The sequence below is a fragment of the Cynoglossus semilaevis genome, chromosome 11, assembly GCF_000523025.1.
Source record: "Cynoglossus semilaevis isolate Cse_v1.0 chromosome 11, Cse_v1.0, whole genome shotgun sequence".
NCBI classification, from domain to species: Eukaryota; Metazoa; Chordata; class Actinopteri; order Pleuronectiformes; family Cynoglossidae; genus Cynoglossus; species Cynoglossus semilaevis.
Window position 1 is genome coordinate 988,826 of NC_024317.1, and position 25,608 is coordinate 1,014,433.

The 25,608-nt window shown below is 40.5% G+C and overlaps 6 protein-coding genes across 12 annotated transcripts in view; 3 read left to right on the plus strand and 3 right to left on the minus strand.

Moving 5' to 3' along the window:
* Positions 1-540: 540 nt before the first annotated feature.
* LOC103385644 (calglandulin) lies at positions 541-2,643 on the minus strand. The gene is made up of 5 exons (XM_008319582.3): positions 2,198-2,643; positions 1,867-2,041; positions 975-1,119; positions 801-901; positions 541-685 (listed from the first exon to the last, which is right to left on the minus strand). Exons 1-5 carry the CDS (start codon positions 2,282-2,284, stop codon positions 642-644), a joined length of 552 nt encoding a protein of 183 aa, XP_008317804.1. The 5' UTR covers positions 2,285-2,643; the 3' UTR covers positions 541-641.
* Positions 2,644-3,438: 795 nt separating this feature from the next.
* Positions 3,439-13,249, plus strand: gnb1b (guanine nucleotide binding protein (G protein), beta polypeptide 1b). 3 transcript variants are annotated; one of them, XM_008319580.3, is made up of 11 exons: positions 3,439-3,848; positions 7,732-7,840; positions 7,946-7,984; positions 8,082-8,188; positions 8,368-8,431; positions 9,605-9,767; positions 9,926-9,992; positions 10,100-10,301; positions 10,398-10,614; positions 10,703-10,818; positions 11,528-13,249. In XM_008319580.3, exons 2-10 carry the CDS (start codon positions 7,784-7,786, stop codon positions 10,807-10,809), a joined length of 1,023 nt encoding a protein of 340 aa, XP_008317802.1. In that variant the 5' UTR covers positions 3,439-3,848; positions 7,732-7,783; the 3' UTR covers positions 10,810-10,818; positions 11,528-13,249. The 3 variants fall into 3 exon arrangements, with proteins under 3 accessions (XP_008317802.1, XP_016892280.1, XP_016892282.1); XM_017036791.2 differs by having other exon boundaries at positions 3,440-3,848; positions 10,703-13,249; XM_017036793.2 differs by lacking the exon at positions 3,439-3,848 and adding an exon at positions 4,488-4,511 and having other exon boundaries at positions 10,703-13,249.
* Positions 13,250-14,470: 1,221 nt separating this feature from the next.
* Positions 14,471-19,447, plus strand: tardbpb (TAR DNA binding protein b). 3 transcript variants are annotated; one of them, XR_003051185.1, is made up of 7 exons: positions 14,471-15,251; positions 16,111-16,274; positions 16,351-16,488; positions 16,580-16,750; positions 16,852-17,173; positions 17,759-17,898; positions 18,555-19,447. XR_003051185.1 is itself a non-coding variant. In XM_025060388.1 (6 exons), exons 1-6 carry the CDS (start codon positions 15,011-15,013, stop codon positions 17,782-17,784), a joined length of 1,062 nt encoding a protein of 353 aa, XP_024916156.1. In that variant the 5' UTR covers positions 14,471-15,010; the 3' UTR covers positions 17,785-18,490. The 3 variants fall into 3 exon arrangements, 2 of the variants coding, with proteins under 2 accessions (XP_024916156.1, XP_008317801.1); XM_025060388.1 differs by lacking the exon at positions 18,555-19,447 and having other exon boundaries at positions 17,759-18,490; XM_008319579.3 differs by having other exon boundaries at positions 16,852-18,885.
* cenps (centromere protein S) lies at positions 18,894-20,593 on the minus strand. The gene is made up of 7 exons (XM_008319575.3): positions 20,536-20,593; positions 20,390-20,436; positions 20,254-20,331; positions 19,624-19,747; positions 19,428-19,461; positions 19,289-19,355; positions 18,894-19,158 (listed from the first exon to the last, which is right to left on the minus strand). Exons 3-7 carry the CDS (start codon positions 20,281-20,283, stop codon positions 19,048-19,050), a joined length of 366 nt encoding a protein of 121 aa, XP_008317797.1. The 5' UTR covers positions 20,284-20,331; positions 20,390-20,436; positions 20,536-20,593; the 3' UTR covers positions 18,894-19,047.
* h6pd (hexose-6-phosphate dehydrogenase (glucose 1-dehydrogenase)) overlaps positions 20,536-25,608 on the plus strand; it is a 12,355-nt gene continuing 7,282 nt past the window's right edge. The window contains exons 1-9 of one of the 3 annotated variants that reach the window (XM_025060385.1): positions 20,536-20,593; positions 22,533-22,665; positions 22,787-22,849; positions 22,945-23,024; positions 23,102-23,232; positions 23,306-23,372; positions 23,483-23,631; positions 24,362-24,454; positions 24,692-24,863. The gene's annotated coding sequence lies outside the window, so the exon portion shown is untranslated. Of the gene's footprint in view, positions 20,594-22,528; positions 22,666-22,786; positions 22,850-22,944; positions 23,025-23,101; positions 23,233-23,305; positions 23,373-23,482; positions 23,632-24,361; positions 24,455-24,691; positions 24,864-25,608 lie in introns of those variants that run through there. The other 2 variants (XM_017036624.2, XM_017036622.2) reach the window with 2 other exon arrangements.
* On the minus strand, positions 21,063-22,450 carry rbp7b (retinol binding protein 7b, cellular). Its single transcript, XM_025060389.1, has 4 exons — positions 22,064-22,450; positions 21,686-21,864; positions 21,485-21,586; positions 21,063-21,408 (listed from the first exon to the last, which is right to left on the minus strand). The coding sequence occupies exons 1-4, from the start codon at positions 22,146-22,148 to the stop codon at positions 21,355-21,357; spliced, it is 420 nt and encodes a 139-aa protein (XP_024916157.1). The 5' UTR covers positions 22,149-22,450; the 3' UTR covers positions 21,063-21,354.

Sequence of the window (25,608 nt, forward strand, 5' to 3'; positions counted from 1 at the left end):
TTCCAATAGATATTCAACACATGTAGATAATAATGGATCCTGAGCCCCTGACAGCTGCTCTCAGTTTCTCCTCCTCCTCCTCCTCCTCCCTCTGTTCTGCTCTCCCTCAGGCGGTGCAGGTACTGCACAGGCTGTTTACATTAACAAAAAAGGCAGTTTGTGTCAAAAGAGCTTCCTCCACATAAGCAGCCCATTCTCAGCAGCCTCCTGAAGATCTCCTCTTCCTGCTCCCCCTCAGACTTCATGGATCTTCCAGTCCTACCTTGTCCTTTCCTGTATTTCACACAACAGAGGCTGGTCTGTGGATGCTGCTCACTCCCTCCTCCCTCTCCCTGCTATTGGTTAGGGGTCTTTTAGCAGATGAACGTGGTTGGCTCCCTCTGCTGTCCATTTGGATTTGCAGGGATGAAAACGGGATTTAATGGCCCTGCACAGCAGATGCTGTCGGAGCCATGACTACATCCGGGTGGTAGGTCTGAGGACTTTAACCCTTCACTGTCTTCCGCCGACTCACACAGCAATAACACAGTCAGAGAGAAGTGGTTTGAAAAGTGTATTTTTACTGTGAAAGGTTTGATTTAAAAACAGAAGTATCACAGACGTCAGATATAATGATATCGACTTGTTTCTATTTTCAGTCTTCAGCTCATTTTGAACAGGTTCCCAGTCATCATGGCCACAAACTCTGAAAAAAAAACCAACACTTTTATTTGATAATAATAATAATAATCTTACAGATAATGAGGCAGATATCTGACATTTACACATGTATATATATATTTATAATAATCAATATAAACCTTCATAGTCAATGGTTCCGTCTCCATCTTTGTCTGCCTCCTTCATCATCTGCTCCGCTTCTATCTCGTTGAGTGGTTCTCCTGCATTCGTCAACACATACCTGGAGGAAGTGAACAAACATGTGACAGAGACGACAGTGAACTGTTCTCCCCTCAGACTGAGGAGGGTCTTACTTGAGGGTGTTCCAGTCGATGTATCCCTTGGCCTCTTTATCAAAGACTTTAAAAGCAGCTCGAAGTTCAGCGTCTTGGTTCTTCGTTCTTTCATGGTACAGAGCCATTAGACCCAGGAAACGGTCGCAGTTAAAAACCCCGTTTCCTGAAAGGCAAAATTATTCAATAAAAAATCCCTTTGAAAAATAATGAAACATATATTTATGATTATTCCGTCATAAAGACTGACTACAAAATCTGTTTCATTTGTAAGTAATCTTTGTCTGCATTTGTTCTACTGTCGTTTCAGAGAAACGAGAAGAGAATTAAAGCAAACAAGATAAGACTTAATGATTTTAATAAAAGTCCTTTAGCGCAACAACATTCTCTAAAGTTAAATTGAAGGGTAACTTAAACTTAACAAAAATTAAGACACCGTTGTTAAAATAACGTTTAAAAAAGCACCGACTTCAATGACTTCCAAAATAAATCGATACATTATTCTTAATAATCCCGGCAAAAAGTATCAGTTGTTTTTTATATCCTGTACTTCAGTTAAACCCCGTTAGTCAATACATGGTAAAACACTGCCATCTAGTGTTTACTATGGGCCAATTCATTTGATAATCTGGATTCAGTAATTCCTATATTCTACAATATAATATATTTATTCAAATTAGTTTACGAACTAAAACTTTTACATCTGAACAACACAAACACGATACATTCTAAAATGTTTACACACTTGAAGGTTGACACTTTTATTAGTGTCATTTAAAGTGAAACTCTTTGTGCCATAAGATGAACCTAAATATACATTTCTGATCCTATTTGAGCTCTTTTGTTATTTTTTTTCACAGGAATTATCTTTAGAAAAACAATCTTCTCATTTACTGTGTGATGGATGACTCACCGTCCTTGTCCACGTCTTTGGCCATCTGACGGAGCTCTCTTTTTGTTGGATTGATTCCCATTAAACTCATCAGTCGCTCCAGCTCCAGCGTCTTCACATCGCCGTTTCCTTCTTCGTCAAACATCTCAAAAACCCCTTTGTACTCTGTGATCTGTTCCTGTGTTAACTTGCTGGCCTGAAACCAAAAGTCTTCTACAGTATTTCGTTTTAAGACTTGGCAAACTTCATAAGGACATGTGTAATTTTATTTTAAAGAAAATACAACATTTGGACAAATCAAGTTAGAAGTACTCATCGGTGTGAGGTGAGTATTTGTTTCGTAGATACTCACCATCTTGTGCTGGTTGTTCAAACACCACAGAGGACAAGAACCGTGACAGCCGTTACTGCAGAATGGGAGACGTGGTCCCCCCAACATTTTTACTCCAGGACAGACTTTCCCCCCAGAGTTTAGAAATGTCTGCCCCAAGACCTTTTATGGTGCTGGTGGTGAATGACCTCCTCATCGTGGACACCAGTTACTACCAGTGAACACTCAACACCAATCTGTCGTAATTAATGACAGATTACAGCTATTCCTGGTCAGGAAAGACTGTGGAAGACATTGACGTGTGTCTGTGTGGACCTCAGTATCACATGTGGTTCATGAGGGAACAGTAATCAGTGAGCAGTGAGCTGTTAACAGGTGCTGCCGTGGCCCTCGGTGACTTCCATGAGGGAAGGGCAACCAAATTGGGAAGTACATGAAGTTATTTCCACCACTGCAACGAGCAATTAGGGAATGTAATGTTTAGAACTGGGATCAGTTGGTGAGGATAAGGATTAGGATGAGACGTGGTCTTGTGTAAGGGTTAGGCTTAGGGTCAGGGTTCGGGTTAGGGTTAGGGGGGGTATGTATGAACTGAACTACAGCAGCTTAGCATCGTTTCTAGAATCATTGTTAGAACAAATGTCTTAACTTCAAAGACAACAGACAAGGTTTTAACAAACATCACTAAGAATATTAACAACTGTTTATACTCCCTACATATATAATGTGTTGTATTCTGTTGTTTAGGGAATGGGTGAAAAGTGGTAAAAGGTCCAGATTTAATTTTTTTTCAGACTACACAAGTTTTCCCCCCTAACCCTCATTGATTGGAGCCCATGAGTTGGGCTGTAATGATAATAATGTACGACTCTAACATCCAACTTGGTAAAAGGTCCAGATTTAATTTTTTTTTAACATCCAACTATGAAACATGAACCTCTTCTGATTTTCATTCATGATTTCTGACTGTTTGTGGCCTCTCAGTTTTGTTTTTTGGTGATGTGGTTGTTTCTGTTCTGATGAAATTACCACCACTTCCTACTTCAGATGGCGATCTGGGGCTGATATAACTTCACTGCTCTTAAGGCTAATACAGCGGATATATCACCGTGTTGTTCTTTGCCCTCTATTAAATGCACACACACGCCAAATTAAGAGATTCCAAACGATGACGAAGCCAAAACAGCAGCTGTGGATAAATCCACCAAATACCAATCGATGGTTTTTCTCCCCACTGCTGCTGCAGCGTGGGGTTTCCCGTTGCTAACTGCAGGGTCACCGCGCCCATCTCGTTCAGTTCGATGGCCGGACGAGAGTGATACCAGGGAAAGGGCAGATGTTGTGTTTGGTAGCGGGCAGAGAGAACTGTGTCCTGTTTACTTTCGGCGACATTACAGAGTAGGATTTGTGTTTGCCTGGGCAGTGTCTTGAGTTCATACACAGCCAGTGGGTGTGAACCCCCCCCTCCTCCCCTATCCGGTTGGTTGACGGAGGTTGTCAAGCTCCCTCGCTGTAGCCTGCGCACGGGAAGGGCTGCTCCTCGGAAAACTACGGCTAGCTGGCTAGTTAGAGAGCTAGCGCAGTGGTGCTCGTTGATGCGTGGATCGGAGGGATACACCGTCTTGATTTCCAGTCAATGCCAAAACGCAAAAACAAGCGCAAATTGAACCAGGTAAGATTAAATAACTCCGACAAGTTCCCTTTTTCAGTCTTGCACTGTATTCTCTCGTGCTATGAGAACATTAATTGTGGCGGAATTGAAGTACCCGGGGGTGGGGTAGCGATACCTTTAGCTTCTTAGCGATTTTAGTTAGCTGTACTGAGCTAACCTGAAGTTCGCGTTTTCATATTGAGCGATTACGAAAAGGCTTTCTTGCACTAAACTGTCCAACACCAATAGGTGCAGTATTTGTGCTAATTGTGCAGCTTAATTATTAAAAAGACATTCGGTCTATAACCAGATTTAAACACCCAATAAATGTGTCTGTGTTTCCACTGCTGTTCACGATCGTGAAGCGACGTGAATGTTGCGAGCGAGGCTTCATGTCAGTGATGGCCCGGCCGAGTCGTGTCTTGGCCTAAAATGCTTGGCTTTTTGTGATGGTGTTTCATTCACAGATAAGTGTGTTGAAGAAAAACGGGTTAGGGTTACAAAGCCACTGGTGTTTTAGGTTGGTTTCGTGGACAAATGTGAACAGTTCAAATTAAAGATATGGCTGTCACTTGATGATGACACACTGGGTTGGGCTGGGTGGAAAAAATACGTCCAGTAAACAGTCATAGTAAACATTAACCATCTACTACACAGGGACAGTCGTCACTTAGTTGTTTAACTGTGAGTTATTTAATTTTATATACATATACACACGTTGAAACAGCGCGTACACACGCGTCAGTGTGAATTATTGTATCCGCGTTAACACCCTTTTTACAAGCCGGACTAATCTGTTGGTGTAATGCCTCCCTGCAACGAAACGTCCCCGTCAGTGGAATGTCTTAAACAAATGTCCAACATCGGGTTTGTTGCCTGTTGGTAAATTAGAAGTCGTGTAAAGATCATGGAGACTGTTGGTCATCTGTCTTATAATACTGCACCCGCATATAGTGTATTTACTGCCTACTTCAAACAGCACAGTAGGCCATCACCGCCCGACCTTGCAGTTTTTACAATCGGGAATGAGCCGACGGAGCGAAAAGCGACTTATAAACTCGTTCGACGTAATCGAATCAGTCGAACGCTGTCTGCTTTAACGGGATTATACGTATAAAATTAAGTGGCTTTCAGATGGATTCTGGATTAAACTGCCGCGGGGCTTAAAGGCTAACTCTGTAGCACTCGGTGTAAATTGCGGAAGAGCAGACTGGTGTTTCAAGGTAGTGTCGTTTTCCTGCGTTGGACACTGTCTGCTACAGGGCCGGCCTTTGGGGAAATTGAGCGGCTTTTTTTTTCTTTCACTAGACATTGTGAAATATTTTTCCTCCCCAGAACGTGACTGACTTGGTTGCTTTCTTCAACTGCAGCTGTGCCCTGCCTACCGGCCTACATACGCTCAGACGAGCCTGCTAGCGAGCTAACGAAGTAGCATTCAGCGGTCTGCAAGATGGCGTTTAGCTGCATCTTCTCAGATTTCTATCAGTACGAGGCGTTTTATCGTTATCCTGTCCCGCGCTCTGTAAGTGCAGGAATTAGATCAAACTTCGTCGGCTACTTCAGATCCATACAATATTACTTTTTCTGGTGTTCTTCGGAGTTAAATGTCACCCGAAATATGCGTGGGCCCTATGCAGAGTAACCCCCTGAAGTGATCCCAGTTTAGATCTTGGTTAAGAACCGCTTAGTCGCACTCATTCAAATGAAATGCAAACTCGAACGTGTTGAAGGCAAATCACTGTACCGCACACTGTCACTAAGTAAACTGTCGCTTTACGAGATACAGTGTTGAGTGAATCCATGCACCGAAGTCACACAATAAAATATGCGCGTTTAAGAATGTCGGTACTGCATGTGTTTGGTCCTTATTTATCAGTGTTCTGTCTATACACATGCACATAAACACACAGAGAGAGTTCAGTGTAATGTGATTAATGCAGACTTGTTTTATTTCACTGCTGCTGTAACAATCCACTTATTCTAAGCATGTTGTGTCTGAAAGTAACAAGATTAAAGTCATCCTTTTAGATTTGAGAAAACATATTTCTAATTCCTGTGATGGCTTTGGCCAGCTGTTTATGTTATCAGGCATGGGTGGGATTATGGACTCATTGACAGAGGATTTCAGCTTTAAGGATTACAGAGTTGCTCTGTAATATTGCTGGTTATGGTTTTTTTTCCATGATCCAGCTTTATTTGTGAAACAGTGCTTCATCATTGCAGACTAGCTGACTTGCCTTTTGGTCTTTTTCTGTGATTAAAAATCAGCGCAGCACAGTTATTAGTTACTAGCAGGTCCTTAACCATTTATTATATATTGGTTGATTGATTTATTTTCATTTATTAAACTTGTAATAAATTTAGTGGAAGTACAAAAACGTTTGTTTCAGACACACTGATTTGGTTTTGTTTGTTAACCATCTATGTATGTGTTGGATGTCGTTGACCAGTTACATGTCAAATAGTGGAAGAAATAAATCAGACTAATCTACTATTGCAAAAAATGTACGGTATCCCACCCTCATTAAGAAACCCGCTGAAAGCAGAGGCACAGACTGCACTTAAGGGACCTGAGAAAAGCCACTGAGCTACAACTGCAGGCTGTTTGAAACCGCATTTTGTTTATTATGTAGTCAGCTGACCCTGATCAGGCGCTTGAAAAGAAGAAGTGATGAAGGAGAGGAACTGAGTGTCCACGGAGGTCAATACCAGATAATACTTCTGGATGAGGAGTATTTACTGTCCAGATCAATATGACTATTCCAGTTTTGTATAAAACATTAAATGTTTGTTTTTTTTGTCAAAACAGGAATGTTTGAAGAAAAAAATGCTTTTAGATGTTTTGAAGGAAGTCTAACCACTACAGTTCTTCCCTGTATTAGTCTAAAATATCAAATATGTATTATATAATATAGGACTACAATATATGTTACATTTTAGGAATTCATATTTTAGGAATGCTGAAGACCCAAACATTTTTTGCAATTATTTAGCCATTAAAGTTTTGTGTTATAAAATAAACGTGCGAACAGAGAATCAATGATTGTTCACATCAGTAAATCTTGAAACACAAATATATGTAACAGTGAAAAGAGTCTCTTCAAGCAGATAATTGTTTTAGTGACGGTTGACACACTGTATTAACTCTACACAAATGTATTATTATATTGTCAAGTGTAAGAGGATAAACCAGAGTTCCAAAAGGTCGGCCAATCAGATGTTATCTGTAGTGTTCCAGAATAAGAACAGAATATCAAGTCAAAGTGTGTATTTAATTGTGATTTTGAATGCATGTCATGTTGTAGCCGTCTAATCAATTTCATTATCAGGTATTGGGCAGAGGCTAAAGGCAACGAGAAGATGTGTCTCTCTCTCCATATAAACCTGGTCATATGTTAAATATACAATATTATTTTTCTCTTTATGCAACATGTCTTTTCCTTCACAAATACGTCTCAGGACTTCACACAGTTCTAACTGTTTTACTACATCATTTAGATTTAATATCTGAATTATTCTTTCTGTATCACTTAAGAAGAAGAAGAAGAAGAAGAAGAGTAGTCTTTACTGTCACTGTACAGCAGGGGGTGAGGGTTCAAATGTTTGGCTAACACATTTGTAATTGTGCCGGGTGAGGGTTCAAATGTTTGGCTAACATTTGTAATTGTGCCTTTTGCTGCGTTTGTCTAACAACAGCAGTTGTCAGGGCTCTGATGTCACATCAAGGTGGAAACTTTACTTAATCAACTGTGTGTTACATACAGTTCACGTATGTTCTGTATTTATGTCAAATACTGAATATTGTCTAGCTAAAAATGCCTTTTAAACTTTATTATATCAACATGAAAGTCTGACGCTCAGCTTAATGTTAACTAAAATGTATTTTTTCTGTTGTGTTTTTTAGATCAACAAGTGCCCCTGTAGCTGGAGTAAGGTTATCAAAAAAGGAGAATAAAATGAGTGAGTTGGACCAGTTACGCCAAGAGGCAGAGCAGCTCAAAAATCAGATCAGGGTGAGTGAAAAAAAAAAAGTTAATAAATATGTTTGAATCAGCATGTCTCTGAGACATTTTAGAACATGATTGTCAGAAGAATTAAAGATGTGATTGTATTTTCAGGATGCCAGGAAAGCATGTGCAGATGCCACACTATCACAGGTAGTGATTACTATTAAAACTCTCTTTTTAAAGGTTATTTTTATTAGGTTTTAAAACAACCTGACTAAAAATGTCCTCCTTTATTTCCTATGTGCAGATCACAGCCAACATTGACCCGGTCGGCCGGATCCAGATGCGTACAAGACGAACGCTGCGGGGTCATTTGGCCAAAATCTATGCCATGCACTGGGGAACAGATTCCAGGTGAAAGTGCACTCTAAAAGATTTGACTTGTATGGTGTTATTCCACTCTTATGTCACATCAGATGTTGAGCAAAGTGTGAAAGCTGGAAAGTGTGAGTCGCTGCAGTGATGCAGTCGTTTCCAAATAATGTTCACAAGGTCGTGTTGTAATCATTGCTGTTCTTTTTTTTTCTCTGTAGGCTTCTGGTCAGTGCCTCCCAAGATGGGAAACTCATTATTTGGGACAGCTATACCACAAACAAGGTGAGTCCTGTTGATGCATGAAGAGCTTGGACAGGGGGTGAATCGACGTCTTTCAGTTACTGTTTTTGTGAGCATGGATTTGTCATCCATGGAGTAACAGTTTGAGAAACATGCAAACTTGGGGAATTTGTGGGCAAAGTAGATGCAAATCATTTTACTCCCTGCTCTGTAATATTATTCCTTTTTTAGATTTATTGTGTGGAGCTGAGGCTAGGGTGCACTATATTTGGAATACATTCAGATGGGTTGTGTATTTACTGAGAGAGAAGCATTTTGGCCTTTGATATGTCTGTTACTGGAATAGTCAGAAATGCAGCCAAGTCAGTGCCCACAGCTTCATTTAACCCTTTTTTACCACAGCTAAAAAAATCAGATTAATGTTGTAGTGTGTGTCGATTGGAGAAGTGTTTCTGGGGATGTCAAAAAAAAAGGAGAAATATAACATAGCCTGTTGTTTTTGTGTTTTTAAAACACTAATCAGGGACACAAACCCAGTAGGAAAAGTAAATCAAGAAAATATTAAACTTCTCACGTCTCTAAGGACACAGTTATTATAAGCTATTAAAAAGATGTTGTTGTTGTTGTTGTTGTTGTTGTTGTGCTCTTGTCTTATAGTAGGGAGATCATTGGTTGACTGGTTCAGTTCAGTTTTTCTGAGTTGACTCTGTTTGTGTGAATTGAAGGAGAACAGAGAACATCAAATACCTCCAAAAGTTATTAACAGGCTTTTGGTTAATTGTTTACATTAAATTTAATTCTAAGAGTGAACGTGAATGTTTTGTTTTTTTTTTCCAATGACTGCTGAGCTTCAGTCCACAGTCGTAGCAGAAGATGAATGAATGAACCTGCAGTGTCTGTGGAAGTGAAAAAAGATAAAGACAGGATTTCACTGGATGTTGTCTAATTCCCCCCAGAAGCAGTTTGTTCTTTGCTCTGTTCTAATTGGTCCTTGTGTTCTTCAGGGGGTGGGTGAACTGGGGGTCACCTGTAGGTCAGATGAACACGAGCTGCGTTTGTGGAAACAGCTGTATAGACTTTAAAAATATCCATATAGTAAGGTTGAATCAGGGGCACGATATTAACCCACTCTGCCACCACATCAGCTCAGCTTTTTTTTGTTTTTTTGTGCTCTTGTCTAAAAGTCCTAACGTCCATGTCCGACCTTTGTTTCAGGTGCATGCCATTCCACTTCGATCTTCCTGGGTCATGACTTGTGCATATGCACCTTCAGGAAATTATGTGGCCTGTGGTGGTTTAGACAACATCTGCTCCATTTATAACCTGAAAACGCGTGAGGGGAATGTACGTGTGAGCCGCGAGCTCGCCGGACACACAGGTATGTGAAGTTCTTCAGCTCTGACCTCCATTCTCCAGGAATAACAGAGTTATTTTACATTTCTTTTCACCTAAACCAGTAAAGAAGATACAAACGGCTTCAAATATGTTAGCCTGCAGCTAGCTGTTAACATCCTTTCATTGACTCTGTAACATCAGGATACCTGTCCTGCTGTCGATTCCTGGATGACAACCAGATTGTTACAAGCTCTGGAGATACCACTTGGTGAGAATTTCTGGTTTCTGACTTTAGCTTTAAAAACGGTAAATCAAAGATTTAACTGAAGAGGAAAATAAAAACTAACGGCTGTTAAAATCATGTCTTTGTTCCAGTGCACTTTGGGACATTGAGACTGGCCAGCAGACGACCACATTTGCTGGACACACAGGGGACGTCATGAGCCTGTCATTGGCCCCCGACTCCCGGTTATTTGTCTCTGGTGCTTGTGATGCTTCTGCCAAACTCTGGGATGTGAGGGAGGGCATGTGCGGACAAACCTTCACTGGCCACGAGTCTGACATCAATGCCATCTGTGTAAGACATCTGTGCAACCTAATCGTCATAAGAGTCGTTCTGTTGATGATGTTCTAACACAGACCGTCTTCCATTTTGTCATTTCTTTTTTTTTAGTACTTCCCGAATGGCAATGCCTTTGCCACAGGCTCTGATGACGCCACCTGCAGGCTGTTTGATCTGCGTGCGGATCAGGAATTAATGGTGTACTCTCATGACAACATCATATGTGGCATCACCTCTGTTGCTTTCTCCAAGAGCGGCCGTCTTCTCCTGGCCGGATACGACGACTTCAACTGCAACGTGTGGGACACACTAAAAGCCGACCGCGCCGGTTAGTAACTGGGAGCGTGCTCTCACCACAGCCTCCATGGTTAATCAGCTGATCGACAGGCTCGTTAAAAGTTGTTTTCTTCTTCCAGGTGTGTTGGCTGGACATGACAACCGCGTTAGCTGTCTGGGAGTTACTGATGATGGAATGGCAGTTGCAACAGGATCCTGGGACAGTTTTCTGAAGATCTGGAATTGAGGCCAGAAGGTTTTTTTGTTTTGTTTTTTCTTCCTTTTTTAAAAAAAAAATTGTTTCACATCTTCCCACACTATACTTCAAAAGCTATTCCAAGCAAAACCTGTAGTTGCAGTGGTCTGATATGCCCTATGTTTCCCCTGTCTGGAGTAGAAGAAATGCCAATGGTGCTACTTTTGTTGCCTTACAGGTTTAAGAGCATTATGGGTTCATTGAAATGTACGTGTTCCTTTCGCTGCTCTGCTTATTTGACATACCTCTTAGCTCAAATTAATTTTTATAAGTCGCATGGAAACAGAACATTGTTGCCCCCTTCATCGGGGCAAATGCACAGCCTTCTAGCATTTTTCTAAACAGGCTTTTATACAGTGTTTGATTGGTTCTGCCCTAACGGAGGTCTGCTACGTAACAATGTCTCTTAATGGTGATCCAACATGGGAGCCTGGAGAAACATGGAAGATGAAATAAGTTCATCTCAGTCCCACACAGTAGACCTTTGAGTAAATTCCTGTTGAATTCTCTGCATCACACTCCAACGTTGTATGTACAAATTTGACATCACTAATAATCCTCTATCCCCCGAGGTCATCTGATGATGATGATGATGATGAAGAACCCAAGCAGCTTTAACCATATGTTTGACCTGAGCTTAAATAGGCAACACTGTAGACCAGTTTAGATTAGTGTAAATGCTAAATTTAAATTTGTTTGTGTTTCCCAGATGTTCTTTTAACTCCAAAGTTGACTGGAAGACCATTACAACTTCAGAATGTTCAACACTTCAACACTGTTTAGATTGACTTGGACACCAAAAACAAACAAAACAAACAAACGAGAAAAAAAAAACAAAAAAAATCAATGCCTTTCCTACACAAAGAAGAGCACAATTGTTTGTCACCTAGTTAAGAAAGGATCTCCTGTGGTATCAAATCAGAAACTTCTGCATTCCTTCCTGGACCATTTTATGTTACGTAGACATGAAAGAGAAAAACAACACTATCATCCCATGCAAATGTGTGCGTCTTGAAAGCAAATGTTGGAGTGTAATGTACAAATTATTTAACTTTTTTTAAAAAGAATTATATTCTGATGGTTTGTTATTCTCGATGGCTTTCTTTTTTCCATGTTTCTTTAGTGGTTTTAGATTTGTTTGAATTACAGCTTGTCTTTCTAATCCAGTTAAATCAAATGAGCGAAAAGATGCTGAAGTAAAAGCTTGGATCATATTACACGAGCAGCTTTCAAAATGTCCATGATGTATTTATATACTAGCTGTCTTTGTTTTTGTTTTTTTTTGTTTTGTTTTTTTCATCACAGCCTTTTGCACATGAAGAAGCTTTGCCTCTCGACTAATGCTATGTTGACTAACAAAGCACATGCTATAAGTTATGAATGCTCATTCCAGTACAAAAGGAGTTATTATGAGTAACTTATCCAGTTAACCCCTTAATTCTTGTACATGCCTTTGCCTTTGGGTGGGATGGGTTGGGAGTGGCGGGGTGCTAGGTGCAGAGATAATCTGGGCAGGGGTGGGGCAATTGTGTTTAGTATCCACTTTGAGTGAACACCTCACCTGGCTAAATAGACACTTCCTTTGCTTGGGACTGCAGTTGCAACTCTGAATGAAATGTACAAATCAATGTCTGAAAATAATGGTCTGATGTTTTAAGTTAAGACATTTAATTTTGTCTGCCATGAGTTAATTTAGATGTGCATGCTGTAGACTTGCTTTTAATGGTGCAACAATCCTAGAGTTTTCTTTTCTTTTCTTTTCTTTTCTTTTTTTTCTTTTTGTTTAGTTTTGGAAACGGAGAGCAGCCGATTCATTGAACTTAATAGTAGCCAGTTCTTTGGCTCCAGCTCTGCATACATCATGTTCTAATACTGGTAATGCTATGCACCAGAGTGAGCAAGAATGGGGAAAGACTTAATATTGACTGCATACTTAGTGTAAATTATGCTTACCAGTTCTCTTGATGCTAATTTTGTAGTAACTATAACAATCATTGTGAGAGTCCTTTTCTCTCCTTCAAAGCTTCACACTCAAAACAGTAATGTCCTCACATACTAAAAACTTTTGTATATTTTTTTTCCTTGGTCTTAAATTGAAAATTGGAGCATCTGAATGACAACATTTCACTGTATACAAAAGCACTTTTATTAAAGTTGTGACATATTTTCACTTTTCTTTTTTCTGCGATGGTGTACAATAAATGTGATGTATTTGTGTGTGGCCACAAGTGAAAATGCAATTCAACTGAGATGGATTCCTTTTTCTCTTTCCATTAATATTATAGAGCTCTGCACCCTTATGTATCTTTTCACTTTTTGTATTTCATTTCAGTCTGTTGGTGTTCCACGGTGAGCTGGATGCAAGATAGATACTGTACTAAATTGTACTGTTATTGATTGAAAAATGTAATAAAAAGCTGTTTGAGATCTCTGTTGGTTGTCGACTCCTATCTAAAAGCTGGAGTACGCCGACAAGTGAATTACAACACTTTACATTACGAGAAATGTCAGGTTGGTTCTGTCTGAACCAATGAAAGAAGAGTTGGTCAATCAAAAGACATTAGTGTGTTACTGAGTTCTGTCTGTTTGACATTATTCTGTTGTTGTTTTAAGTGTACTTATGAACAACAGAATAATGATCCAGTAAAATGACTGTATTTAACACTTATCATTGTTGACCTTTTTTAAAGTGCTACAAATGACAAAAATATCAAAACAAACTGCAAAACGAGAAACTGTCAATAAGACTTAAATCCTAATTCTGTTCTCAAAAGGAAATTTAGAAAAATATTCCTGCAACAATTCGTTTTCTTCTAGTACTTTTAACTGGTAAGTTTGATTAACCATATGTCGACCTTATGTTTTATCTTTAAAGGTAAACAGGACGAATGGGCTAAACTTTTATATACTTTTTTTTATAACTGCAACATTCACTGCCGTTAATTCCTAAATTAATGGTTATGTTGATAATTGCCACATTTGAACATTAATAATTAGATGGTTTAGGCAACTAATAATTTTTAATTAGTTTTGCTTCATTAAACTACATGATTAGGACCACTGATCCTTAACAATCAGGTATGGTAATAAGTTAGACATAGAGTAAGAACTAGCTTTATTTTTCCATTTATTTCGGTTTACTTCCATGTCTTCTTTTGGCTATCAACGAAACGGTGTTGTCCATTATTTGTTTTGTCACATCCCTGTCCATTGTTTACGTTTCCCAAACGACCATTATACACGAAACACAACCAAGGGTTCGACGTCTCCGTGAAATTCTGACCTAATCGATTAGTCACTGCGGGTTGACCCGCATGTCAGTTACAGTTATCAAGATCTGTTCGATTGGCGTTGCACAAAAATATTAACAGAATCCCGGGAAATGGCCGTCGTTTACTACTTGGCAACAAACCTTGGCTCTACAGTAGCTGCCGACGGGGATGTACCATTCTCACTTGCAGAGTGGGGGCGCAGTCAGGATTTTGTTTTTAAAATTACTATTAAAAAATCCTTCAATATCACCTATATATATTGTAATTGCACGTTACCGGTTCCTTAATATGTCATAGCATAGTTATATTTATTGGTTCCCATGTTATCATTTAATTTACCAGGATAGAATGTAAATATCCAAAATAATGACGCATTTCCGGTTTTACTTAGATAATACCCTCTTTGTAGGCCTCGTCAAGCGCTTTGAAATTTTCACCTCGTGTTTCAAAATACATTTTGGAGGTATTATAGTCACTCTGGATTAAGAATAAGGTTTTGTGTAATTTCGGGAAACATACATTTCTGGTCGGAACAAGTTATTTTGGAGATATCGTTCGTACCACGTTGGCTGTGCGCACTTTTTGTGTAGCCACATTTGAAAGGTTTTCTTCCCGGTGTTGACGTCGAGCATCACCGTCCCGCGAACAAAGGACTAGAAAGGCCCGTAGACGCTTTTAACGGCAGTTCGGAGACAGAGTTTTGTTGGAGACAGTTGGAGACACCAAGCGAAGGCAAAGAAACCGTTTTTTAATCAGTTTTCTCAGACGCTTTGGCGTCTCTGATCTTGACAACACAAATAGTTCCCAGTGGTATTAGCAATATTGGCTAAGTTAGCTACATTTGTAGACAAGTGGCAAGCTAACGGCTAATCTCAGTAGAATACTTATTAAACAAGGAGGTTTTAGTTATTGAGGAGGAAATGGCTGAAGTGTACATTCGAGTGGCAGAGGAAGAAAATGAAGAGCCTATGGAGATTCCGTCCGAGGATGACGGCACTGTCCTGCTCTCCACCGTGGCAGCTCAGTTTCCAGGCGCGTGCGGCCTACGGTTCAGGAGCCCCCTTTCCCAGTGCATGCGGGGAGTACGGCTCGTGGAAGGGGTCTTGCACGCACCAGAGAACGGATGGGGCAACATCGTGTATGTGGTGAACTATCCCAAAGGTAAACATTTGTGTTTGATCATGTGTTCATTTCGAAACCGCAACGTAAACAAGTACAGATCTTTCTCGTCCACTTATCGGTAGTTAGTGCTACGGCTCAAGTTTCATCTGTCTTGCGTGTTTTTGTAAGTTTGTCACATCGAAACCTGTCTTGCGTGTTTTTGTAAGTTTGTCTCATCGAAACACTGCGTATGTACTGCTGCCGAAAATAGTAAATATTGTTCTGATAAACTCCACGTATAAAATTATTTGTATTCTAAGTTATAGTCCGTGTTTTCAGGGGATTTCAGACACACAACTGTTATCTCTCTCATGGTTATATGGCTCCTAATATCAGATGTTTACAAGGACTTGTTATATTAAAATTAAATATAGCCTTATCTCTTTAAAGGCAAGAGGAACTTTCCCCGCGTCTCGTTTTTAAGTTGCTAACACATAAGCCGAGCATGTTAGGTGGTAGCTCTTATCAAAACACAGGTGCCATATCTGTGTCATAATTATGCTGACATGTTCTGGAAAATATTAACCAGCAGCATATAGTTTTAAAGTAAATAATAAAAGTGTATGCAAATGTCGTTTACAATTTTGTGATTTTTCATTTTTTTATTCAGCATTGATAGTTTTCTTGGTACCATACCGTTAAGAGACTGTTGACTGACAAACGCCAAACTATGCCTTCATGTGCCCATTTATTGCAACAAGTTTATATATATATATGTATATGTGTGTGAATATAATTTTTTAACCAATGAATCTCCTGTTTGATTAAGTAAAAGTTGTAATGAGAGCTTGCATGTCATGGGTTGCCATGGTAAGCTATTATATTATTTATTCATGTTGTTATTATTATTCAAATGTAGATAACAAAAGAAAGATGGAGGAAATTGATGCCTCATCTGCTGTGAAAATGAAGAGAGGGGACATGAAGACATCTGATCTCATTGTACTTGGTGTACCTTGGAAAACCACTGAGCAGGATCTGAAGGACTACTTTAGTACATTTGGGGAAGTCATCATGGTTCAGGTACTACATTAAAAAACACACAGATTTGTTTTGCTTGTATTCCACACCTAATAACTGTCATCCGTTTGTCTTCCAGGTCAAACGTGATAAGAGTGGGATCTCCAAAGGATTTGGTTTTGTGAGGTTCACGGAATATGAAGCTCAAGAAAAAGTGATCTCGCAGCGTCACATGATTGACGGAAGATGGTGTGACTGCAAGGTCCCTAACTCAAAGGTGAGTATGGTAATGTCCAGACATACCTGCATGTACTGGGGATAAACACCCACGCACCACAACTTGTAATATTAATCCTGTTTGTGTACAGACGGGTCCAGACGAGCCTCTAAGAAGCCGCAAAGTGTTTGTTGGTCGTTGCACAGAAGACATGACCACAGATGACCTCAGGCAGTTCTTTCTGCAGTACGGAGAAGTCACAGACGTCTTCATTCCTAAGCCGTTCCGTGCTTTTGCCTTTGTCACGTTTGCAGATGATCAGGTACAGTATTGTTTCTGCAGACAGTCACCTTCCTGGTTCCGTGACCCCACCCTCCATCCCCTGTGACCCAGTGATCTGACTTAGGTTATCTGCCCTCACAGGTTGCCCAGGCCCTCTGTGGTGAGGACCTGATCATCAAAGGTGTCAGCGTTCACATCTCAAACGCTGAGCCAAAACACGGCAATAGGCAGTATGACCGAGGATCCCGCTTTGGGAATGGTTTTGGGGCACAGGCATTTGGTAGCAGTCGCAGTGGTTTAGGGAGTGGCTCCAACAACAGCCTGGCTAATTTTAGTTCCTTCAGTCTGAATCCTGCCGTGATGGCTGCCCTGCACAGTAGTTGGGGGATGATGCTAGCAAACCAGCAGCACACGTCCACGTCAGGCAGCACCTCCAGTGGCACCAGCTCTAGCAGGGACCAGGGTCAGTCTTTCAGTACAGGCAACAGTAACTTTGGTACTGGTTCAGCCAGTCTCAGCTGGGGAACAGGGTCCAATTCTGCGACTAGTGGTAGTGGGTTTAGCTCAGGGTTTGGTTCCAATATGGATTCCAAGTCATCTGGGTGGGGTATGTAAGTAAAGCTTTTGTCTGGTAAGTATTGTGAGAAAGATGAGTCTTTTCAAAAAACAAAAGGATAAAAAAAAATCTGGTGTGGCGTATATGGAAACACTTTTGTGGAGGATGTTTTGTACATTTGGAAAAATGCTAAAGATTTAAATTAGAATGTTTTGACGTGAGTTGTTTACCAGGATGTCCCGACTTAAGTGCTATTTTTGATGTTTGTTTGTTCTCATTTCAACTGGATTCTCTAATGCATGAATTGTGAAATGTTGTATAACCATTTGAGAATGCATGAATGTTTCTGATACACCATTTACATGGCATTGTCACAGACTTGAAAAGCAATCTTGCATTGGGAAGAATCTGGTTGAAACCTACATGTTTTAAGTGCAACCTTATTTGCAGTCAAGTTCTGTGGAAAAGCCTTCATTGAAATCTCTTCTGCAGTTCACCTCTCTTCCATTTCCCTGTGAGGAAGCTCCTCTTTGGCAGCATTCTCGGCGTGATATCCGTATCATTCTTCCTCTTCCCACCTGTAAATGCTATGTCATCACCGACCGGCTTCACTCCGCATGTTCTAAGAGACGGTGGGTGTTTTCATTTTTATCCACTTTTAAATGGAAAGAACTGCGCAACTGACATTTTTAAGAACTGATGAGTGCGGTTGAGGATGGCTTGTGAAGAAGAGTGAAGAGATGAGTGAGCGAACGGAGAGAGACGCGTGAAACGGACTGGTTGTGCGGTGAAAGAGCCCAATTTGACTGCTTTTCTGAGTGTGTGAGTGGAAGCTGCAGATGCTACGAGCACCTCCCCTAAAATGGACTTTCTTTAATTAGTACTTCAAGATATATTTTTTTTATTTCTGCAAGTTTTTTTTTTTGTTTCTCTACGTATGTTGAACAAGTACAGAACTATGGATATGTAGTTGAATGTTGTGTTGAATATTTGTATTGCTTATATTATCTGAACTGAATGCTGTATGGTGAGTGCTTTCATGTTACTAAACTAATCTGTGTGTATTTGATGTGGATGACAACGGAAGACGCTGGGAGACCGAGTGTTGGTGTGAATGTGGAGTGGTGTGACCTTTGACCCAGCAGCTCTTGTTGTTTGTGAGGTGTTGAAACTCATGTCAAATGAAGGGAGTTCTCTAATAAAGTTCATTTGAATAGATGCTTAGTTGACATCACCTGAGTCAGTTCGTCAAATTAAAAAGCAAATCTAATTCAATTCACATATCTAGGGACCTTGGGCTCTGCTGGTCGAGGTCTCCGTTTGAACCCCGACTGAGGTGTGTACTGAAGGACGAAGATGGAAGTTCCAACACTTCCAGTGTGTGTGGCCTTCTCAGACATGACGTGGGCTAGTAACTGTCTTTGTGATGATTTCAGTGGATTGTCAGAGACGCTCATCGGCTTTGTCCTGCAAGTGCTTTTTTTTTTTTTGTTTACATTAGGTTCAATACCTGACAGTCTTAACAGTATCAAGGTTTATCGAGGTGTAGGTAAGTAACCACGCAAAAACCGCCACAGTATGAACATGTATTCAGACTCATGTCAGTGTCATGTTGTCCATGTTTTTATTGGTAAACAGCTTTGATACAGATGCAGTGTGATCTGACACGGCCATGCATTTCACAATAAGTTAAGTATTCCATGTTTTTTTAAGTCTGCGTTTGTCTCTATTTGAATGTCGGACACTGGTTGGACGGTGCAGCAGCCGTCTGTGTCCTGTCCTCAGTCTTTGTCCTCCTCAGTGTCTCTGATCTTCCTCTTTGCAGTACTTTTCTTTTTGGCATCCTTTTGCTCCTGGTTCAGTTCCTCACTTTTATTTTGTATGTAGACAAACTACAATAAATAAAAGACATTAAAAATGACAAAGTTTTCTGTGTGCTTTAGAACTTGCATGTACATTTAATATATTCACCCAGCGTTAATGCATTTTTACGATTGTTCGTGTGCCGCTGGTTTAACTCACCAGGGCGGTGCTCCGACGAGCTATGAGCTTCACGTCGTCAGCCGTGACGGTGCTTCTCTTGGCGTGCCTAAATTTAAATTTGAGATGTTTTGATTAAAGTTTAAACTGTTAAGAACAAAGTCACAAAGCGGAGGCTCACCTGGCAAACGCTTCCAGGTCTCTGGCAAAAATATCTGAGGACAAAACAAAGACAGAATGCTGAAATGGTAAACACTAACATTTGTTTTTGGTAATATTTATGTCAACTTTTATAACTGTCGTGGTCTGTGTTGATACACTTCTGTGTCAGTCTGACGAACAGTAGCACATAACTGTATCAACTTATTCAAACATACCACACTGTCTGAATGTTGTCTCAGCCAGGGCCGCTATGATCTGTCGACTGAACGGTCTGTGGTGCTCCTCCCCGACCTTTTGGCACAGACGACCGACGGTGAAGTGCACGGCGGCCTTTAACCTCTGAAATTCACAGCAGTAAGTGACAGTGGTAACGTACAGTTTTACTGTTTCAGTGGACACAAAAAATACAAGAGAAATGTCTTAATGAGTTATTGTAAACATTGTTTTTCTTATGTTGTACAGAAGGGAACACATTGGATTTAATTATAATTACAGCTCAATAACTGTCAAAATGGAATTAAAAGTTCAATGTGTCATAGCTACTGTTAAGTTTATTTCCAGAATGTAATGAAAACTATAACTCGTTTCTTCAAACAAAGTTTGTTAATGTTAATGTCTGTTTTAAAATAATCTAGTTCTTCGTTTACTTTGATTTAGAGATGATTTTACTCAATCGCCATCTGCTGGTTGTTGTGATCTGTCAATGTTCACTACGAATTTATAATTTATATAAGTATTTTCTGGGCTCTCTGTATCAATATAGTACTTTGTTTGTAACGGCAGTACATTCTACACAAAGTGTCCAGTGTTTCTGTGAATCCAATCACTGAATCCACTGATCTTACCAGCTTTTCTTCATCTTCATCGACTGACATTTTCCTTTCACTCGATTCAACCAACTACCGGAACGGATGTGGAAAACTTTTTCCTTTCACTCGATTCAACCAACTAACGGAACGGATGTGGAAAACTCAAATCAAACAAACAAAAATCAAGAGTAAAACGGAACTATATTTGATAATAACTCGGTAAGTGAAGTTGTTTGTTGACGCCGGACACGTTTAAGCGACACAACAAACTCCCGCTGCACTGACGCTAACACTTTTTTCTTTTTCTTATTTTTATAGGACAAGTGCAGTGACGCCACCTCGTGGTCCGGAGGAGTTACTAACAACACTCAACATTGTAAGTGCATATTTCACACCAAAATAACGTTTACGTCTGGGTTTTTTATTTTGTCTAATGGCAACACGTGACCAAGTGAATACACACGGATGCACTGGCCTCTGTGTTTTCTATGTTGTACTTTCTCTGTCTGTATATAGTGGTCTAAACTAAACCCATGGTTCTCAAACTATGGTTCGAATACTATTGGTAGTAATTGCACACAGGCCATCTGTTTTTCATTAGAATTAATCGAGTAACTACAGTAATTACGGCTGTTATTTTTTCACTTTTGTTCCGTGTGGGTGTGGGTGTCACCGTGGTGGAATATGGTGGACAAACAGTGACGTAACCAAGCTTTTACCCGCTAGATGGCAGTAATGCTAGGCTGTAGGGCCAGTGTTAATACCAACAGTACATTTACTGTATATACTGTACAATATATACGTATACACACACACACACGGGATCAATTGACACAGAAACAGAACTTTTAAAACATGATTTCATTGAGTTTTATTTCAGCAGAAGAGTTCTTTTTACTGCTTCTTTAAAGACTCATTTAGTGGCTTGTATATTTTCGTCTAACATCAATCACTTTGGCATCACTGCTCAGTCATGGTAGTATTCACTACTAAACAAAAAGTCCTCAGTGTCAAATCTCCAAAACCAAAACCACCTTTAGACTTTTTTAAGTGTAAAGTCATTTGGACGTTTAAACTATATTTTAGGACAATGGACTTAAATCGTAAAGAAGCAGCAGCCAAACGTCAGTTCAAAGGTCACGGCTTCCTTTTATAAACTTGTCTGCAGACATGGTTCTCACAGGTCAGTTCCTGGGGGGGGGGGGGACACAGAACATGAGTGACAGACCTTTAGACTTCAAGAACCAGGGGTGAGAGAGACTCGTACCAAGAACAGCTGGTCCTCTTCGATCCAGTGTGTCCACCCTCTGTTCTTCTTTTGTCCGTTTTGAACACACACCAGCTTGTTGTCGTCCCAGGTCACCACACTCTGACCAATCACAAACAGCCTGGCTTTTATATTTGGTGCAGAAAATGTACTTGTTTGTTTCCACCCGTGGACGCAGCAGCAGTTTCCTGCTGGTTTTACCTGACAGCTGCGGTTGTCCATTCCTGAAGTCACTTCTGTGAACTCTTGTCCAATCGTGAAAGAGCACTCGTAGTTTCTAAATGCGGTGACGGTCTTGATGGTGAAAGAGTCTCCTTCCTGTTTAATGACCTTCTGGGGACTCAACATCTTGGCAAGTTTGCGTGTTGCATAGTCGTTGTCTGTATGTTGAAAGGTAGGGAAATTCCATTTCTTTTTTTTCTTTTTTTTTAATCTGATCACACATTTATCTCATCTTTCAAACTTCACATCTGCTCACTGATGAAATCAAATAGAATAAATTCATTAATACTATGACTATAGTTTTAAGCTTTTATATATTTTTTATGTATACAGTATAATTGAAGTAGGGAGTCTCACCTAGTGCAATCATGTACCCATCAAAGTTGACGTTGCTGATGATGTCCCACGTCCCACTGTAGTCCACAGTCATCTCCGCTGTCATGGCGAGAGACTGGTGAGAGTCGGGAGCCGAGGAGTTTTTAAAGCTCGTGGGTGGGATTTATCATTTTGTGTCGATGTGGAAGAAAGGTGAGAGACACACGAGGAAGACGAGCTCCAAATCAAACAACATGAAATAATAAATGTGGGCGTGTTTGAGACCACGCTGCTCACAGACATCTGCAAAGACTTTGATCCCTATAAAAGAAATGATCAAATGTGTCATTGTTTATATATACTGGATATAAAACAGCAATAAATCTGTTACTGTGAGAAAAATGTGGAATCTGAATCTTGTTTCGTACGTGTTCATCCTGTCGTGATGTTGAATGTGAATTGAACTGAAGCTGCTACAGGTTTCTGTTTTCACTGAAGCTCCGTCCTCCAGGTGACACCACGTCCGTGCATCAGGAGTAGTGTTACAGCCACGCTGGCCTTGAAGCGTCCATGTTTCTCTACACGCTGGTCTTCATGGCCTATCGCAGCAGCCGATGGATACCGAGGAGCAGGAGGTTAAAATTGTCAGTGCTGCTTTGGTTTTCTCTCTATTTCTGTTTAAACCACCTCAGAAAAACCTCTTTCATCTCTTCAGGCGTTGTCATATTTGATTGTGTTTTTTTAATTTTTAATTTTCTTTTGCAGCCAAACTGTGAATGTCCTGTTCACGGCCGTCGTGCTGCTTCCCCAGTTGTACGTCTTGGCGAGGTAACTGGGACACAAGCAACCAGATCACAGGTCATCTGTGTGGAAACTTGGTCGTTATGATGCCATTTTCCTTTTTTTTTTTTTTTTTTTTTCAGCCCTAAATCCTCCAGATACTGCAGGCAGCCTCTCCTGAACAACATGTCCGCCTCTGTGGCCCTGTCATTCATAGCCTCAGGTAATTAAAACATTTAAGAAACCCACAAGTAATTACACAAATTATAACTTGAATTGTTGAATTACCCCGCTGCGCAGGTTTTGCGGTGATGTTTACCCTGTTAGAACCAGTCCCTCAGGGTCTGTGGGCTTCTTATCACCTGTTTGGGCTGCTGTCGTTTGGACAAGGACTGTCTACGACCATCGTGACGCTGTCAGCAGCTGCGTGTGTAAGAAAACAAACGTCGTTTATAAAAAAGTTAGACAGAAAAGAAAAAAAACTTTGTGTTTGTATATTCACAGGCCCAGACAACTCCAGAGCTGTACTACCTGTCCTTAGTCCTCACGGTGGCGTCCATCACAGGCACAGGTGAACGTCACAGTAAACACGACACACTTGACCGTGTGAAGCCACTCCCACAGACGACGTCGACCACAACGGATTCATGACAACAACCTGCTTTTTGTTGTTTTTTTCAGTTTTGTTCATGGTGAGAGGAGGACTGTGGCTGACCAGCACCTCCCCCCCCCCCAGCTGTCCCCCTGAAACACCTGACTCCACACATTATTAACAATTCATGAGATTTCCTTCACCAACAGAAGGGACGGAGGCAGGAGGAAAAGGAAAGGTAACTTCATCCGTCTCGGTTTTTGACGACTCGCTGCCACAAAGCGGATGTTTGTCCGACAGTTTGTTGTATTTGTCAGTGTCAACAGCATGTGTTTGTACTGCACGCTTTCACTGTCACAGCAGCAAAGACTGAATAAAGACTCAAAGAGTTGACATGAAGTATAGGAAGTTATTATTTCTAACTGAGAGTCAAATGTAACTCCTCACTTCATTATTCAGCTTATAATTAAATAGACCCAAGAAAAAAAAATTCAAAGGATTTTTCAAAAAAAATTTTCAAAAGATTTTTCCAAAAAAATCGTCTTTTTTTAAAAAAAATTAAAAAACCTTTGAAACTTTTTTTGAAAAATCTTGAATTTTCTTTTTCGAAAAATCTTTTGATTAAAAAAAAAATCCTTTGAATTTTTTTTTTAAAAAACCTTTAAAAGACTCTTTTCTTGGGATCCTGATTAATTCACAGCTGTGACGAATCACATCAAAACATAACAGTTTGTCAGTGAAAAACTTTGGGACTGTTGTTGTTGTTGTTGGGCAGTTTTTGCTCGTGTTCAGAGACCAGTCTCAGTGACATCTGACTCAGAACATCACCCCCCCACATCACCCCCCCCCACCTCCTCCCAAACATATTTCCACATGTTAAAAGTTACTCATGAAAGTTTTCCATGCATTAATTCCCCAGTAGACATGTTTTGCCGAGCTTGTTTTGTTTTGCTGCCCCCTGTCTGCAGGTCGAGAGAGGACAGTTTCCTGATGTGCTGCAGCCACAGGTGGAAAGTCACGAGTCGCATTTACACGCGTCGCTTTAATCGAGTCATGTTTTTGTGAGTAATTTGTCATTTTTAAGTAGTTTCGGGAAATATGTGATTTTACTTTGACTTAAGTACATTTTGACTCAAGACTTTTACTTCGCTACATTGAAAAAGAACCCGTTACTGAAACAAGCAGCGTTAATTGAAGGAAAACCGCGTGGACGTGTGTGCGCGGATTCCTCCACTACGTTAATGTAGCCAGATAACGTGGACTCAGAGAGACTGACTTTAACCTGTCGTTGGGTGAAGCAGGTGGAGGATTGTCGAGCACAGAACTCCCGTGGAACAGACGAGAGGGAAATCCTTGGCCAAATCTCAGCTTTATCAACCCATGCAAGAATTGCGTGCCCCGGCGGACGGAGCTGTCGCTGTCGCTGTGGCTGAGGAAACTTTAACGTCAAACCTGCGAAAGCATGTGGCGGTGAGTAAAGAATCTGCGCTTTCACCCGTGTTTCCTAAATGTTATGTTTATAGTTTGGTTAAAACCTTCCTCTCTTCAGCAAAATGTGCCTTTATGATATCGATTATTATTTCCGGTAGCTGAGCATCCGTCCTGAGAACCAACGTTTCAGTGAAGTCGCCTCACGTTAAAAAAGTTGTTTAACCAGAGCACAGTCAGAAATAATCCAAGTTTTTTTCCCTCTAATGAAATCATCCTAATCCTTGAATAACAGACCCCCAGACATTAACAGGCGATGGATTGTTAAAATGATGTATGGATATTACTGTATGATGGTAGAGATAGAGGGAGGAGCCTCATGTTGTAGGGAGGAGCCTCGTGTTGTAGGGAGGGGCCTTGTGTTTTAGGGAGGGGCCTCGTGTTATAGGGCGGGGCCTCATGTTGTAGGGAGGGGCCAAGTGTTATAGTGAGCGGCCTCGTTTTGTAGGGAGGGGCCTCGTGTTATAGGGCGGGGCCTCATGTTATAGGGCGGGGCCTCAGGTCGTAGCCAGAGCCAACTCGTGTTGTTGTAAACATCATTCGAAGTTGAGTATTTGTATTTGAATTGTTGATTTTTATTTTGCTATAATTATGCCAGTCTGCTGCTACTCATGATTGTATTTTACCTATTTGTGTGTTTTTACGGTTGTTTTGGTGCTGTACTGCAGCTGCAGACTAAATTTCCCGACGGAAACACCCGAGGGATTAATAAAGTGCTAAAAAAATA